This window comes from Rhipicephalus sanguineus, chromosome 9 (genome assembly GCF_013339695.2).
Source record: "Rhipicephalus sanguineus isolate Rsan-2018 chromosome 9, BIME_Rsan_1.4, whole genome shotgun sequence".
Lineage (NCBI taxonomy): Eukaryota > Metazoa > Arthropoda > Arachnida > Ixodida > Ixodidae > Rhipicephalus > Rhipicephalus sanguineus.
The window spans coordinates 13376894-13393486 of record NC_051184.2 but is presented as its reverse complement, the minus strand read 5'-3'; the positions used below and the strand labels follow the sequence as shown (position 1 = coordinate 13393486).

The 16593-nt window shown below is 47.3% G+C and overlaps 1 protein-coding gene across 5 annotated transcripts in view; it reads left to right on the top strand.

Moving 5' to 3' along the window:
- The first annotated feature begins 1454 nt into the window (after nucleotides 1-1454).
- The window catches only part of LOC119404609 (histone-arginine methyltransferase CARMER), a 130604-nt gene continuing 115465 nt past the window's right edge, over nucleotides 1455-16593 (top strand). For 2 of the 5 annotated variants that reach the window (XM_037671169.2, XM_037671172.2), the window contains exons 1-3: nucleotides 1455-1797; nucleotides 4841-4975; nucleotides 12520-12623. In XM_037671169.2, coding sequence (XP_037527097.1) covers nucleotides 1665-1797; nucleotides 4841-4975; nucleotides 12520-12623 — 372 coding nt within the window. In that variant the 5' untranslated portion in view covers nucleotides 1455-1664. The remainder of the gene's footprint in view (nucleotides 1798-4840; nucleotides 4976-12519; nucleotides 12624-16593) is intronic. The other 3 variants (XM_037671168.2, XM_037671171.2, XM_037671170.2) reach the window with 2 other exon arrangements.

Genomic DNA, 16593 nt, shown 5'->3' with positions numbered 1-16593 from the left:
GAAAAATTCGTCCTGGTCCGGGGTTCGAACTCGGGACCAACGCCTTTGTCCAGTTGCTTCGCGTTGTCGATGAATTCGCCCTCGCGCTGCCATTTGCTAGCTTCCTGGTTAGCTCAATTGCTAGAGCGACCGCCCCGGAAAGGCGTTGGTCCCGGGTTCGAACCCCGGACTAGGACGAATTTTTCGGCGACTAAGAGGCTTTATTTCTGAGAAATCCGTATGGATTTCCTTGTGGTACAAACGTGCTACAAACGGGTGGTAGTCTATTTTCCCTTTCTTAACCCTTCCGCCACCTTGCGGGATTCCGCAGAACTGATTTGCAACAATAGGGCGGGAGTTTTCGAATAGGGGCCCCAAAGAAATAGCGTCGAGGCTACTGCGCATGCGCGAGACCCAAACAGCGTTTTGTTTTTGCGTTGGGGACGCTATTACACGAATTTAGCGGGAGCCCCAAAGCCTGCCCCAAGAGCCTTGGGTCAAACAGATATGACGGCACCCACTGCACGGCTAGGGGGACTGTCCGAAGCGCCGCAGGCCCTATTCGAAAAATCTTTGCTTTTGCTTGACCTAAAGCCCCTCCATGCGTCCTCCCTCTCTCCCTCTACACCACGACCTCCTCGTGCTTTACACCGGCTCCCAGCCTAGCGGAAGCCGAAGTGCCGCCATGATGTTTCTGCTGCTTTTCTGGCTATTCTGGCTAGGGGAAACACCGGCGCGCCGCCGCCGGTGATTTTGGGTCCGGCGCACATGTCTACATATAGCATTGATTGATTGAATAACTTTATTAAAAACAGTCCTGAAGCTCGGTTTTTTAGGTCGAGGCGGGCCGCGTCCACGTCGGCAGTTGGGAATGTACTTCTAGGATTATACTTTTACCCCGGAAAGCCGGGGTCCAGTGGAAGGAAGCACGTCATCGCTTTATTTTCATTTTTGCATCCATTGTGGAGCTCGTTTTCTTTCGGACTCGACCAGTGATTGGGGGGGGGGGGGGGGGGGGTGAGCTGCGGCGAAACTTATTGGCTCCCCCATGTCCCCCCTCTGTGCATTGTTGCGCTCATAGAGTTTCTGAAACTCTATGGTTGCCCTCTTGCCACCGTCCTTTCGGGGTTATTTGAATCATAGACTATTTGAATCGCCAGGTCACCGGGTGGACCTTAGGTAGAGTGTACTAGAATATTCTAGTACACTCTATCTTAGGTGGACCACACGGTGGGCTCTAAAGCACAAGCGAGGACAATTAAGGGATCAAGAAAATTAATTCTTTATTAGAACTGACACTTGGTCAGACCTTAACGGGATAAATTGCGCCTGGCTATGAAATATGTAAAGTCCTAGCTGTTTTGCAGTTCAAGTGGTTCTAGTACACTCGTGTGGTGAAGTCAACTAAGGTCATGTGACAGAATCACAGAATGTCATCGGTCCATGCATGGTTTAGCTGCCTTGCATCGTGCTCAATAAGTCTATCAGTTGCTAATTGCGCTCGAGGCCCATCCATGTGCAAGTCATGTTACAGAAAAAAAAAAGGATGATGATATCAGCGTGTTAGGATTTTTATAACCCAGCGGGCTAGTCTCGCGCCCCGCTTGGCGTAACGAACGCGCCGCTCTTTTTGTTACCCGTAGAGATCGCGTACCTGCACCTGGCGGTGGCTGGCAGTTGTAAATATGGCGGCCACGTTTGAAGGGGTGCTTTTATCCAGTCTGTCCGATACCGGTGAAATAACTCAGAAGTTCCCCATTCCCTTACTTCTGACAGTGGCCGACGAGTCGGATAACCTCATCGTGAAGTTCAAGAAGCGTGAGTAAACGCCGTCCGTCAATCCCGCGCGCTGCTTGCCGTCTCCGCAAATCGAGCTTCTTTGTCTCGGCGCGCATTGTTTACTGTGGCGCATACATGTCGCACGTTCTGTATAATCTATTTAGGCCTAAGCTCCTATTACCGGCCTGTTCCCTCGTTTCACGGCTCCTTGGCTGCTCGTAAAGCTCGCTTCGGTCGCTGCGCACTGTCGCCGCACCTTGCGTTCGAAAGTGCGCGACATGGAGGGCCGCGTGGTACGCTGTGCTGCCGCCGGCGTCAGGCGCACTGTCACGGCGTGCTACCAAATATTCGCTGCGGATCCAATTTTCTGCCTCATCTCTGCTCATCGGCTGCACTGACGTTTCCAGGCGTTGGGTGTTTGCTGTTGTGGGGCGGCCGATGCGCCGCCCTCTCGAGGGAAAAAAAAAAAAAAGACGCCTTTGCAGGTTTTGCATATGTAAAAAAAAAAAGGGTGTTATCGAGAGTACTCTGGCAGTTGCAAATCTGGTTGTTTGCTGTGTAGTCGGTCGGTAATGGTTAACCGGCCGTAACACTGCCTGCTGCTTGCCATTTTGAGTGGTCGGGATTAGCCAGTGCAGAAAGCTTGACGAATGTTGCATTAAATGCGCCACTAGTTTAGCGATCGTCCGCTAATGCGTACTCTGTTTTCGTTTCGCCGCCGAAGCCGCGAATGCGCAATGATTATTTCTATCGCTACATGGCATTTCCTGCAACACATGCCCTCGACGAAGCATTGCGTGGCTAGCGCGCGGATGTAAGCTAATGCAATCGTTGCTGGTGTTCAGTGCGAAATAGGTGTCTACCAAAATAAAGGGTTTTAATGCGCACCAATTTAGCCGAACGACTTTGCCCTCAATGCAAAGCATGAAATCATTTACGGTCTTGCACCTGGCTGAAAGCGATCAGCCAAGCTGAAAATGCTACGATGGTCATCATCATAGTTTATTAGCCCTCTGCTGCCTCACTGGCATTTGGGAAATGATGGAATGACAGCTCCCAGCTTTCTTTAACTTGTGGGTGTGCACAAAGACATGATGCATACCTTTGAAAATTTGTTCCTCAGATAGAAGAAAGAGGGGCATCATTTGTAGTCATTTAGCTGTAGTGTAGTAATTAGGATAAAAATGTAAACAAATTAAAGTGGACGAAAAGACAACTTCTGTGGTAGGGACCAAACCCACAACCTTTGGATAACAATTACGTTTTTACCAGCTTAGAATGCTTTGATAAGTTTAACAGCAATCCTGAAGATCTAGGGGAGTACTGTCAGCACATTTGGTTTTCCTGAAACATTAAGGAAATATCTAGAAGTTGTACCCCATTCTGTGGCAATTCTTTAGTAAATATGAGTCCTCTTCGAATTAGTTTAGACTGTTTGCTCACGGAATTGACCGCAGATTCAAATTCTTCACCGCCACAAAAAAAAAAAAAAGTCTAGTGATTGTCTGTGTACTGAAATACTTTTAATAATACAATTGCGTAAAGTGTTCTTTAAGTGTTTGTCAATCTTGGGGTAACATTAAAACCAGTGCAACTTCCTGATCTCTGTACAAGGATGCCTTCTGTCCATCAAGTCAGCATAGACATTAAGTAAATGGAATGGATTTTGAGAAAAGACCCATTTGTCTGTGAAAACCTTGTTCACTAATGCAGCCTTTTACACATTTTAAAACCCTTCATGTGGCAGCTAGGATGTACAGCTTTTATGGTGGATGTGTGGGAGACCTTCATTACTCCATGCCCCCTGAAGGGTTGTTAAAATGTCTGAAAGACTGTACGAGGTTGGGAAAAAGGTTTTCACAAACAAATGTGGTGTTTCTACTTGGGATTATTGGGCTTGTGTGGAGATTATGGGTTTGACACCTGCCAGCTTTTCATTCACCCGTTGTGTTTAGGGCTCCATGTTTCTAGATAAATGCGAAAAAATCTAATAAACACTTGCTTGTAAATGTAGTAGAACAGCGCCAGCGAAAACAACAGACCAGACGAGGAGAAGGACACGTAACACAAGGCGCCTGTTGTTTTCGCTGGCGCTGTTCTACTACGATTATGAACCAACTAGCCGAAAAGTACATTTTGACAAGTTGCTTGTAAAATATTTGACAATTCGGATTTATCCGATAAACTCTGATCTTAACGGCCAATATGACCCTGTTGCATTCTTAATCGAAAGGGCATGTGCTAAACGGTCATTGGTGCATAAGCCGGCTTTGCTGATATGAAGTTTACCTCACGTCATCAGTACCTCCGCACCCATTGCACGTTTAACAAGGGGCTTGTCGCGCACTGGGCGACACATGTCAACATGTCTAGGGCGCACCAGATATCAAATATACAGACCTCGTAATGTATGCTTGTATCTATTACACCAAGCTTTAAGGTTTTAATATGCACAAATGTAGTTATGTGATAGAGTACTTGTGACTGTGTGTACATGTGCATTCAAACTTCCCAGACAACTAAAATACGCTTCATGTGTTCTGATGTCTTGGTGTTCAGGTATCATTTCATCTAATATGTATTGAGAATAATACAGAATTAAACTGAATTTCGGAGAATTTGGGATTTAAGAGAAATAAACTCCAATAAACACCAAATTTCTGCCAAAAAGCGAACTTCGAAAAACACCCTCCGAATTTCAAGAAAAATTAACTCCGTAAATACGGAGCTGTATTTATGTTATACCTATGCCTAGCCTAATTACGAGTTCACTTTATGTGGTTATGTCTAAAGAATAATTGGCTCCCTGATTGTTCTCATTAAGTGAGAAACAGGTGATGGAGCTTGCTGTGTGCTTTGATGTTTACGCGAGTCAAGTTAATTGTTTGAAACTAGATGTCTGCATTGCATTGTAAAGGAAGTAAGGATTCCAGCTATGCAAGGACATCTAATGGCCCAGGCACGACCTTTGAAAGTGGCCACACTGATGTGCCACTATGGGAGGTTCCACAGACTGGCACATTTTCCAGCAGTAATGGACATACCTTGGCCAGATGAGTGAGACATGGTAAACCCTGTGCAGGCGAGAGCAATGGGCCCGAGGCTGTGCACGAGGTGGAGGTTTTCAAGGACACGGACACAGCTCGTGTGGGCAAGCGTGCCTTTGTCATCACCCACACCAAAGGAACTCTGCTGGTGCTCTTCCCCAACAGCCAAGGTAGGCAGGCACGTTTAAGACCATTAGTTTCCAACCCATTTAATTTCAAACACTTTTAAAACACTGGCTGTAAAAGAGCATACTTCACCATACCCAGTAATGATGCTGTTGTAGTAAATGCTACCAGGACCATATGTTGTCTCTGGCTTGGCTGTGTTATGTTGGTTAGTATGCAGGACAAAGGTCCATCCTCAGTGACGCTCTAGCCGGGCTAGAGCACTGCCCGGCCCTGCAGCCACGAGCCTGGGGTGGACTCGGGCACGCTAGTCAAAGGGCCTATAGGGTGAGACAGGCGGAATGGGGACATTTCGTTGTACTGGACCGGCCAGAGAGTTTCGTCTCGGGATTGGACTGTCGGATGTAGGCCGTAGCCTAGTGACTGTGCTTGAGATGTGTGACCTCACGCCATTGGTCCATTCCTCACTGCTCCGATATTCCATATATGGGTCATTTCTGAAGGAGATCTGACGTCTGGTTTCGATGAACACATCGGTACTGATTTCCACAATGACTAAAATCTGGACGCCGATTCTGAAAAATAGAGTTTTCGTTCTGCGATGATGTTTCCAGCTTATAGTGACTGCATGAGTTGCCTCACGAAAAAAAAAAAAAAAAAATGCCCGAGACCAGTCCTGTCCCTTTAGCTTACCCAAACAAAGCGCTGTTAATTGCAATAGGTGTGAAAATAATGCGCATATTATTTAGAAAAGTCACACAACTTTATTCTGTGTGAAGCCATGGGCTGCTAGTGAAAAGTCCACGGGTTGTGTGTTTGAGACTCCTGCTCTAGGATATTTTATGCCAAAACCATGATATTATTGCCTGGCATGCCAAGCAGGGACAGGATTAATTTCTAGTACCTGGAGCTCCTTATCGTGCACTTAAATCTAAGTCCACATATTCTGTCACTTCGCCCCAACTGAAATGCAGCTGCCGTTGCCGTGAAGTGAACCCACGTTGAGAACTTAGCTGCTTAAAAGTAGCTTAAAAGGGCCTTCCAACACTTTCGAAGCACCCATTTTTTATTTGTGGTTTGCGTTGGCTGATGGCTGGGGATAATTTTAGCATAGGTCTAAGCAACGATATCAGGTGTGTTTTAATCGTACAATAAAGTCGCTACAATGCTGCCGACTGCATCAGCGCATAGTGGCACTCGCCAGAACTATTGCGGCGAAAATGACCGAGAAGAGCGCAAGCCTATGATTGGATAAGTGTAATGATAGAAGTGATCGTGGCGGGGCATCAAAACTGAGATTGAATTTTTCTTTTCTGTGCTTTTTAATTGAATCCCAAATGGACGCTATCGGAACAAAAAAGATCACTACAACTGCGAAGCACGAAAGAAGTGCTGGCTGCCTCTAGTTCTTTTGCTTGCGCACATTGGATGTCCATACGAAAGGCTTCTCTCTCTTCCCTCCTCTTGCTTCTGTATGCTTGCGAGATGCGAGCTGCCTTGTTCTTGATGGTTGTTCAAGCAGTGCAAGTAATACCCTTTGTTGAATTCATGTCACCGCATCCTTGTAGTTCCTTGGGCGGCTTGCCGAACAAACCACGAAAAAAACTCTGCACAGTCTCCCGGTACGCTTGACCTGGTAGGGTCAACTGTGCTTCACTGCCTTGGTCATTCCACAGAGGGGAGGGAGTGACGTAGAATGTATTCGTTGCAAGGAACAGCTAGCCAAGCCTCGCCTCGAAGCAGTAGCGCAGGCATCGGGCACTACATTGTTTTCCAGTAAAAGTGATAGCTTGGCGGTATGAAATTATGTTTAAGAGCACCCGTTTGTACCTTATTTCTATGTGTCCCCGTCTTTTGTGCATGCTACAAAAGTGTTTAAATTACATTATTTGTTACTAGGGCAACGGCGTCAACAATACGTTAAATAGGACAAGCAACAATGGTGTGTGAGCTTCCCCTACGCAGGAGCTCATTCCACTGGCTGCGCTCAGTGGCGAGTGAAATGTGGTCAGTGACCTTGTGAAAATAGAGTAGAGGGTAGGCATCTTTTTTCTTGTATTTTGAATTTTCTAGGCTGAATAACTTCACGCTGGTGTGCCCCTATTGCTGCGGTTCTTGCTTCATAAAAAATGGGCACTTGAATAGTGTTGGAGGGCCCCTTTAGCCACCACGATACGGCTCTGGGTAGAAAATTTCAGCACATGTACACACCGGATTTTCCACCCGATTGTTTGCTACACAGGGCAATACACCAATAATAATAATAATAATAATAAAAATAAAAAGTTACCGCTAGCGTGCCAGAGTCTGGCTTGTGCACACGTAGTCCTTGGCTAAGTTTAAAAGCAATTAACGAAAGATGACAATGACAAGATATTCCAAGACACGCTTGGGGAAGTCTGGAGTCACAGTAGGGAACGCCTGGGCCAGGTTCGGGCTTGGTAGCACAAGCTGTGGCCAAGCCTGAGCATGCCTCGATCGTGCTCTCCCTGGTTCGGGCTGGGCCCAGACTTGCTCTCTTGGGCTCGGGCTTCAGAAAGCACGCTCGTGCAGTGCTCTGAGCAGGGCTAACAAGTCATCCCCGTAAGCTATTTTTAGAGATGGTATCTCTGGCTAATACACTTTGTTGAATTAAGGGGGGAGGTGGCATTGAAAAAAAACTTTTTTGTTTGTTGACCTAGAGCAATGAAATTTGGCATGCATACTAATAAGTGTCTTGTATAGGGAAATATGCAGTTTCATCATGATACCTTGAGTAGTTCTCAAGTTACATCATGCTACATGGTCCAATTATATGGTCTGCTTGTGGAAAGCCTAGCGCTGTAACAAAACATGCCAGGAAGCTGCAAATGGTGTTGATCTTTACTCAAAAAGAAGACTACAGGGTATGACACTCTCAGAATTGTTTAGTAAATTCTCTTTTTTTTTTTAGAGATCATCATGGCTGCTGACACACATTGTCAGAAACAGTGTCATGGACAAATCATCATCTAGAAAAATAACTGGGCCATAAACAAGAAATTGAAGAATGTCATACCCACAAGCAGTGTTCAGGGATTCAGGAAAAAGAAACAGAATCAAAATCGGTCCAGTCATTGCCGTGCTGCTCTTTCCACGAGCAATGCACAATGTCCAAAACACACTTGTGAGAAAAAGCCTATCAAAGTTTTCGAAGTTGTTTACATTTGTTAGAAGGCACCAGCACTGTAGTCCTTGGTGTTCTTGTGTAGAGGCAACCTTTTGCGTCTCTGCCCTTTCACTTCATGCATGTGCGATGACTTCCTTGCTCGCTGAGCGTCTTTTTAGTAGCCCTGTGGAGGGTAAGGGCCCCAGGTTGCACACCCATTGCAGCACAAATCTTGGTGTAAGCTTGAAAGTTGCCTGCATTGTACCTCGCAACTGCCTCATGGACTGCTACTTCCACAGTGAAGTGGGAGGCATGCTGCTGCTTAGAAATTAGTGACCAAATCACCGAGTGAAGGCTTTCAGCGGCATTTTGTGTCTTGTTGCCACTGCAACGAGCCTGCAGTTGAGGGTCAGACAGGCGTTGGTACACTGGCCGCAACGCTTCAACAACTTTGTTGGGCAGGTTATACGTGTGTGGAAGTTGTGGCTTCCCCTCTGCCTCTGCTGCACGGTGCCTGCACCAGCTGCGGGCACCGGAAGGACAGAGCTCTTGATGAGGTTCTGCATCTGTCGATGAAACATTATGAAAGGTGGCCATCACTGCTTTCTTCATATCTTCGACGTCCGTGTTGCTTCGCAGTGCTAGGCCATAACAGCTGGTGAGCCTTTTGATCAATTCCTGCGTCAGGCCAATGTTGTCACGGATAGCCATGCCATAACAACTAGTCAGTCTTTTAATCAGGTCTTCAGTCAGGCTGCCCCATCCTCCTAGTCTATCCTTCTTGCTTCTTGACACATGTGTTGGAGAGCTGTACCCATCCTCTCTTTGACATAATTTATACAGTCTTCTTTAGCCAGTGGAATAAATCTGTATGTTCTTTCTTCAGAGTGAGGGAAGTATCACTGTCTTCATCACAAACAATGCATGCGTACCGGAGGTCATTCTTTCCAGTGACCTTCTGAATAAAATTAAGGTGTGGGACATGGCATTCAGTACCAACTTTCTTATTCCTTTGTAGGTTTTGATGAAAATTGGCACAGTTATTGCAAACATTTCTGGGATCAAATATCTGAGCAGTTTATTCAATAACGCGAGTTGGTCAGATATAAATTCAACTCCCTGCTTCACACACGCCAAGCTCATTTGCAAACCCCGCCTGTGATGCGTTTCATCATCCACTCGGTCGCGGAAACGGTAATTTGCGAGGCATTCGTTATTTTCGAAGATTCATCAGAGCTAGCGGCGATACCAAGCACGAATCCAAACGTGCCTAAATTGCGTCACCAGCGCTTTCTTTCAAGCCGATGTACTCGGCCGCGGGGTCCGGGAAGTCGGCGCACGATATGCTGGCTGGCGGCATTCGGTGACAATGCACAATGCTCCTAGCCGCGGCGACGAAACATCGGCGCACATAACGTGCTTGGTCTCGCATTTTGCGGCGCCGACGCGCGAAATTGCTAGCCGCTGTTCCGAGCGGTCAATGCGCAACGAGCTTGGCTGGGAGGTCCGCTGCCGATTCGTAAAATGTCCATCCGCACTTTCGAGGAGCCAGCGGACGATGCGATTTGCTGCTTGTGACGAAGCACAGTGCGGCTTGTCCGCTAGCGCGATGTCCTTGCCCGCAAAGTTCGGATTCGTCTCGTAAACCAGCGCCGTGAGCGGAGTTACGCCTAGCCACGACTCCGAGCAGTAAGCTCGGTCGCGGTGTGCGTGGCCGCGGTGCCCGATGTTTCAAAGCAAGTCATGTTCGATCGCGAGTACAAAGAGTAGTAGCGCGAAGTTATTCGTCTCGGAGTACGAAGTGCTGACAAGCTAACTTCTACCCGAGACGCGCATCTGCGATGTTCGCGATGAGCGCGGCACGCTATCGTCTATCGTACACTGATGACGGCGCTTCCGCTTGCAGCTGTCAAACTACAGGGTAATCATATTCTAAATTATCGTCGACCCGTGCACACAGGACGAGTGAACGCGTCACTAAGTAGCGCGATTTTCGACAGTCGTAACATCATGTAACATCGCGACGCGTAAGCAGCAGACGGCTGTCCTCTCGGAGCGAGCATCGGACCAATGACGAGGCGTGCTGGAGCAACATGGCGGACGCGGCCAATCGGAGGCCTCGAAACGACCTTCAGAGATTTGCTTTTTGTGCGCTTGTTTTCAAAGGGAGGAGCCAGCTGAGGCGGGGAATTTGAAAACGAAGAAATGCTCTTTACGGCGAGCTCAAAATGGCGGCGCCCGGTTGTGCCGTTGCGGAGCAAGACTTTTTTGAAAACCACCGTTTTTTTGCGATCTCCACAATAATTTTCGCCAACTCAGCACGTGCAACAAATTTTTTAAAGCACTTCTAGGTGGTTTTCAGTGAAGATATTTTGGAATCAGATAGAAAAAGGGCTACAGAAACTGAAAATGTGATTTTCAAAAAATCGATTTTTTTGCCATTTTGCGCGATACGAAAGCCGCGTCCCCCCTTAAACAAGTTTCTTTACCTATGTCAGTGTGGTTTTGAAAGAGGCTGATCCACGACTGATACACTAAAAAGAATGGTCGTCTCTCTGGGGAGGAATTTCCACTCCATGACCCGCAATTTTCGCCAAAAATAAAGCGTTTTGTTGCAAAGAAGGGCACTTGGGCTAGTTTCGGTTTCATTGAGTGAGCGAGCTTGTCTTCCGTCTGGCTTGCTCACTTTGGTTTGGCTATTATTCGGCTATAGCCTTTTTTTTTTCTTCTTCTTCCATAAGTTGGCGGCGACTGTCATTGTGCATCGGGTAGCTCGAGGAGCATGCAGTTGCGAAAGCGTGTAAGGACTGTTTTGAGTGAACCAGCTAGATTGTAGACAGCTGTGTGACACTGAAAGCGATCGGAAGCTCCCAGTATAGTATGCCCAGTGCGCCTTCTCTCTGCTGTTACCTGCCTTTGTTGTGATCCTGGATTCACCGTCGTGAATAGCACTACTGTCGGCCAAACTGGTTTATTTGAATTTGAAAATTTGAGGTTCAGGGTTCAACTTACAGTAGAAATCAAAATGTGTACCGGCAGCAACGGCAAGACAACCAAGAAATCGGGAAGCCGTGGCATGGTTAGAACTTCACGTTTGCTTTCCTGCTCCACAGCAGAGATGGGAAAATTACTCTTAAAAATGTAACGAAAATACGTTACGTATTACTGTTGGCTGGAAATAATGAAATTTACTTTTACAAAAGTTCATCATTCGTGCACTACTCTTGTACTCATTTTTACAGCACATATATTTTTTGAAGTAACAGTCGTTTGTTCATTTTCCCAAGCTTGAAGTTTTGACACTCGGATGAGCTTATCTTCGTTTCGTTTATTGGTCGGTATTTTATGTCCTAACGGGAGCTGACAGGGTATTCAAAAGTAATTGGGAAAGCAATCACTAAATTTCTTGGAATTACCAGCCCACAAATGAAACACGGGGCGTCGCTTCAGCCAACGTTTTGACTTTTCTTCTTTTAGGCTACAACTGCCTTATTTTGGACAGCCCGCAAATGTAATTCATTACATTACATACTACAGCAAAAAGTAATTTAATTACTGCCAAGTCTGACGCACAGCATATGGTTGTTCTGCGCACTTGTTCTGGAGGTTCTGTATTGAACGATTGCTGCGCGCACCATAGAGTTGGTGTATGGTGCGCATAACTTTTGTGGGTGTGTCAATCGTTGATTGAGCAGCTACTGCAGCGTGAAGGCAAGCTCCGAGGTTCTCGCAAGCTGAAGCCAGAGCTTGTGGCATACATCACCTAACTATGTGATTCAGCTCTACCGGTGTTGTGTGAAATAGTCATGCAAGAGGCCCCTGTCTTCACCTTTGAAACTGGAATACCAAGGACACAGCCAGCAGGGCCTGGGTATTGAAGTTCATCAAGCAGGCTGGTTTGATGATGACTGTAGTTAGCGACTACGTGAATGAATGCCTGTTTTGGAATATGCTCGCGTGTGTGTTTTTCTTCTGACGTGCAAGCTTATATTAGTTACCATTTTTGAATGCTCTATACGTTCCCAGCGCATGATAGGCATTGATTCTGTGTCCTCGTATTACACCCGGCTCACTCCCTCTGTGTGCTTAAGCCTAGCACAACAGTGTACCTTATGCAGTAAAATGGTCCAAGGTGACCAAGCGTCTCTTTTAAGTGTTGTCGGGTTCATCTTCCTAATATATCATGCATGTTCCTTCAATGCAAAATAGTGCGATATGCCTGATAGTCTGAAACAGTAATTTAGCTGCTCCCGGAAGTGCTTGTAGGCCTGCTGTGTGGGTTCTACCCCTGTCTCTGCTTGAGCACTCCTAACATACTAATAGCAAAATTGCAGTTTCCCATTGGCCATATTTCATGAGTACTTTGATAACATGTGTGAATTCATAACTGTTTGTTTGACTGCCCATTTGCACTGAGTCAACGCTTGAGGGTAGAACTGATAGAGTACGATTTACTTGTAGAGTTGCTTCGGTTTCATCGGATAGTGGATGCCTTCAAGACGGGCCAGAGCAACTCCACCTTCCGGCAGAGGACCGACGAGGCCTCGGCCACCCAGTACTTCCAGGTGGGTGCTTGGCTAACTGTTTTGACAAACCCTGCTTGCCCCAGGAACAAAAGCTTGCTTGGGCACAATGAAGGAACCTTTAGTCTTTGGCAGCACGGCCAGGGCCTCAACATGCAGTTGTGTTGACCCCAAAACACCTGCTGTGTTTTGGGGTCATTATGTTCTGCTTAAACCATTACTTCCAACCCGATGCTTGCATTTGCTTAAATGTGCCGCACTAGCAAAATAGTAGTGCCTCGACAGCAAAATATGAACATTCTGCACTGTTTATAGATCAGGCACTGCTTTTTTTTTACTGGTAAATGGGGGGGGGGGGTGTGCCCGATTAATGGCTGCTGTCTGACTATTGGTCTTATGTTCTTGTTTACATTTGAGCAGCATTTCCTGGTTGCACATTATAAGAATAGGCACTATAGTCTGATACAGTAAAAGCTCGTTAATTCGACTCGTTAATTAGGAAAATCGGTTAATTCGGACACGTCATCTGATCCCTGTAAATATACGCATCACTCTATGAGACTGGGCACTCGTTATTTCGGACAGATTTGACCGCAAATCTGATAATTCGGCGACTTCGGGCTGCTGGCGAGGCTCGAAAACAAAAAAAGAACCATTCGGAACAGAAGTGAAGCTCAAACGCAGCATCGCCATGGACATCAATTGTCTACTTGGCTTGACTTGAGACTGGTTGAACGCCTTTTCTTCGCGTGTGTTGTTGGCGGTGCCATTTTATTGCTTTGTTACCGTTGGTGTGCTGCATTGTTGAACGTCATTTTATCGAGGAACGATTCAGTACGGCTCCTTTAGCTTGATTGTTGCTGGGGCTTTTGTGCTGACTTTTCGTGTGAACGCACTCTCCGCCGATGGCAACGCCGGCGAAGCGGCCCAAGTACGAGGCGAAGGACTTCACCACCAAAGTAGAAATTTTGCGTGCCCTGAAAAATGGGCTCTGCCGACAAGAAGTTGCTCCTGTGCCATGACGTCGGCATACAATACGACCCGAGTCTCCTGAGCGCAGTTAGCATTCTTGCGTATGTGTGGCAAAACACGCCTGCGCATGCCATTGCCAACGGTTTCAGGCACAGTGGCTTTGTTTTACCCGACTCCAGCGATGCCGAAGTGTCGCCGGACGACGGTGCCGACGATGGGCAGGATTTCGGAAGTGTTATGCCTGATGCAGTGACACTAGAGGATTATATCGGCATTGATGATGGCGTTGCCACTGCCGGCTGTCTGACTGATGAGCAAATCGTCAAGGAAGTGATGCATGGCAACGAATCCGAGAACAAAGAGCCTGAAGAGGAGCAGCCACACCATGAGCCGCACGGGCCCCCTCGCACTGTGAAGGAAGTCGCGGAGGCCCTCGTCGTCCTTGAAGAATTTTGTTTGGCACTGCAGACAGCATGCGAGCTGCTGAGCACCTTGAAGGGCTCAGAAAAATTGTGTCCGCACGAATTTATGCTCGAAAACAGACACGCATCCGCGATTACTATGTAAAGTAAAGGTATGTTGAAAAAACTCTTGCATTGTGTTTATTTTGACCATTCGATAATTCGGACATTCGGTTAATTCGGGCATTTTTTCCAGTCCCTAGAAATCCGAATTAACGAGCTTTTACTGTACAACTTAAGAAGGTAGGAGAGGCCCCACCCAGACAACCGAAGCGCGGCAGCCGATCGCCTCCATGACTAAAGAAATAGTCCCGCTCATGCACGCGCCGATGTTCTCCGAAGGCGGAGCCCCCAGCCGTCCCGCTCATGGCGTCAGTCCTGAGTGTGCACCCATTGGTGCAGGCTTGTGTTCATCCGCCTTTGAGGAGGAAATGCTGCTGCCTTCCAAAATTGTACCTGACTATAGAAAGTTGCAGACTTACTGTTTTACTACTCCAAGTGATCCCAAACACCATTTGATCTGCTGCAAACCTGCTCAGAAACAGACATTTATCAGCTACAAACCTGCTCCTAAACACATTTCCATCTGCTACAAATCTGCTCCAAAACAGCTTTCTTGCTGCTCCTAAAATTGCTTCAAAGCCTAAACTGGCTGGACCACCGCTGAAAAACGCTTTGAAACTTCTCACGTCATGATATCAGTTAGAAAATCACTGTATTTCCTCTATCAGGGGTGAGACAGCTGCACATATTGCACATTTTTGATACAGTTGCATTTTCCTGTGCCAAGCTGCTCCAAAAGCATGAAACTCGCAAAAATTACGCCAAACTGCTCCAAAACAGCTTCGAAAGCCGGAATTACAATGCCCACGTCAGCTTCGTTGGGAAAAAAGGCTATGTTGACAACATGATCTTCCAAGTTGCGCCTATAGCAGCGCCTGGGACACCAAGAAAATGAGACGTCGCAGAACGGGTAGACGCGCCCAACCGTGTTTTCTTTCTAATGACGGCTCCCATGATGCTGCCATAACCTCCTCTGGGTTGTTGGAAATATGCATGGCGCCACAAAAATGTTCTGCTGTGTCTTCTGGCACTATCAAGTGGCATGCATAGCGGGAATGGCTCTCAGGTTCTTCATTGTGCATAGCGTGTTCCTCCGGTCGCAATGGTTTTCATGTCAACGCTGCTGCGTGTGGTCACCTACGCATGCGTTTACTGTGGGAGTGTTTGTACCTTTATGACCCATACCGTGCACGAAAGAGGCATCACCCTTGTTGCATCAATGCAACAAGGGTGATGTCGAATGTGTCTGTGGTAAAGCGTTTTGCCACTAAGGCAGTGACTACGGTGACGCGGCCCGTCAGCGCAGTACTATCGTAAGAGTGACGGGGCCCGTCAGCGTAGTGTAATCGGAATAGTGAGGGGGCCCGTCACCGTGGTGTAATACGGGGACAGGCCTCGTCTCGAGCCCTCGCCGTTCTTTCGTCAGCGTACAGCGATCACATCACACTGGCGGAGATACAGGCGGACTTGGTTGCACGTAAGCGGAAGTGTGTGCAGCAACGCATGACAACTTTTTTCGTCCACCGGGACACCGAAGTGTCAATAAAAGTATTTATTTTCTGATGCATTCGTTTTTTCAGACATTTGATAATTCGGACTTATTTACGTTCCCCGTGGAGTCCAATTTGGGCAGAAAGTCCAAAAAATCTGACGCCGAAGAGTTTTAGCATCCGAAATTTCCGACGTTCTCGACCATTGACGTCTATGGGGCTGGTGACGGTGCCCGAAAGCTTCCGAATTTTCGAGCATGTCCGGAAAATCGGGCGTCCGAAAAATCGGCAGTTGACTGTATTTGCCGCGTTTCGTTGTCGTCGGCGCGGCCTTCGGCGCTGGCTGTGAGGGCACCGTTCACGCCATTTAACTCGATCTTTTAAAACAGCCGAGCGTCAAATAAAGCATGTCTCAAGATAAAAATGAACACGCGTGCAAAACGCTTTAACGCAGACGCATTCGACAGAATGGCGGCGAAAGCAGCGCAGCGCGGGGATACAGGAACCGGAATATAGGATGTTCGCGATGTCGATACGATTTCCCACAGTTGACCAGTGCCTCTCAGATCGACATTTCCAATCACAAATCTCTGAGGCATAAAGTAGCGATCAAAATAAAGCCTCTTAGATCACCAACTAGCTTTCGGTTTGATCTCTGAGGCCATACTTTGTATGGTATGGGTGCCGGAGGAGATAATGGCTGGCGATCGGCAGCCATTAATGGCAGGGTCCGGATTATCGAATGTAGATCTCGCAGCTGTCCGAAATATCGGTCGTCTTTACACATTACTTCTATGGGATCATCGGTTGTGCCGCGCATCTGTCTGAATTACCATGCATGTCCGAATTATCGGTGTCCGATTTATCGGTCGGCGACTGTACTATTGGCTGCGAGATCGAGCGGAGTCGCCGCCTGGCGGCTACTGGCTGAAGCGCACGTAGTGTGGATTGCTCCCTGCGTTGTCTGCTAGCCACATCATGTTTGCATGTGCAAATACGTCATTCACGTTCTCAAAGGGCGGTGTG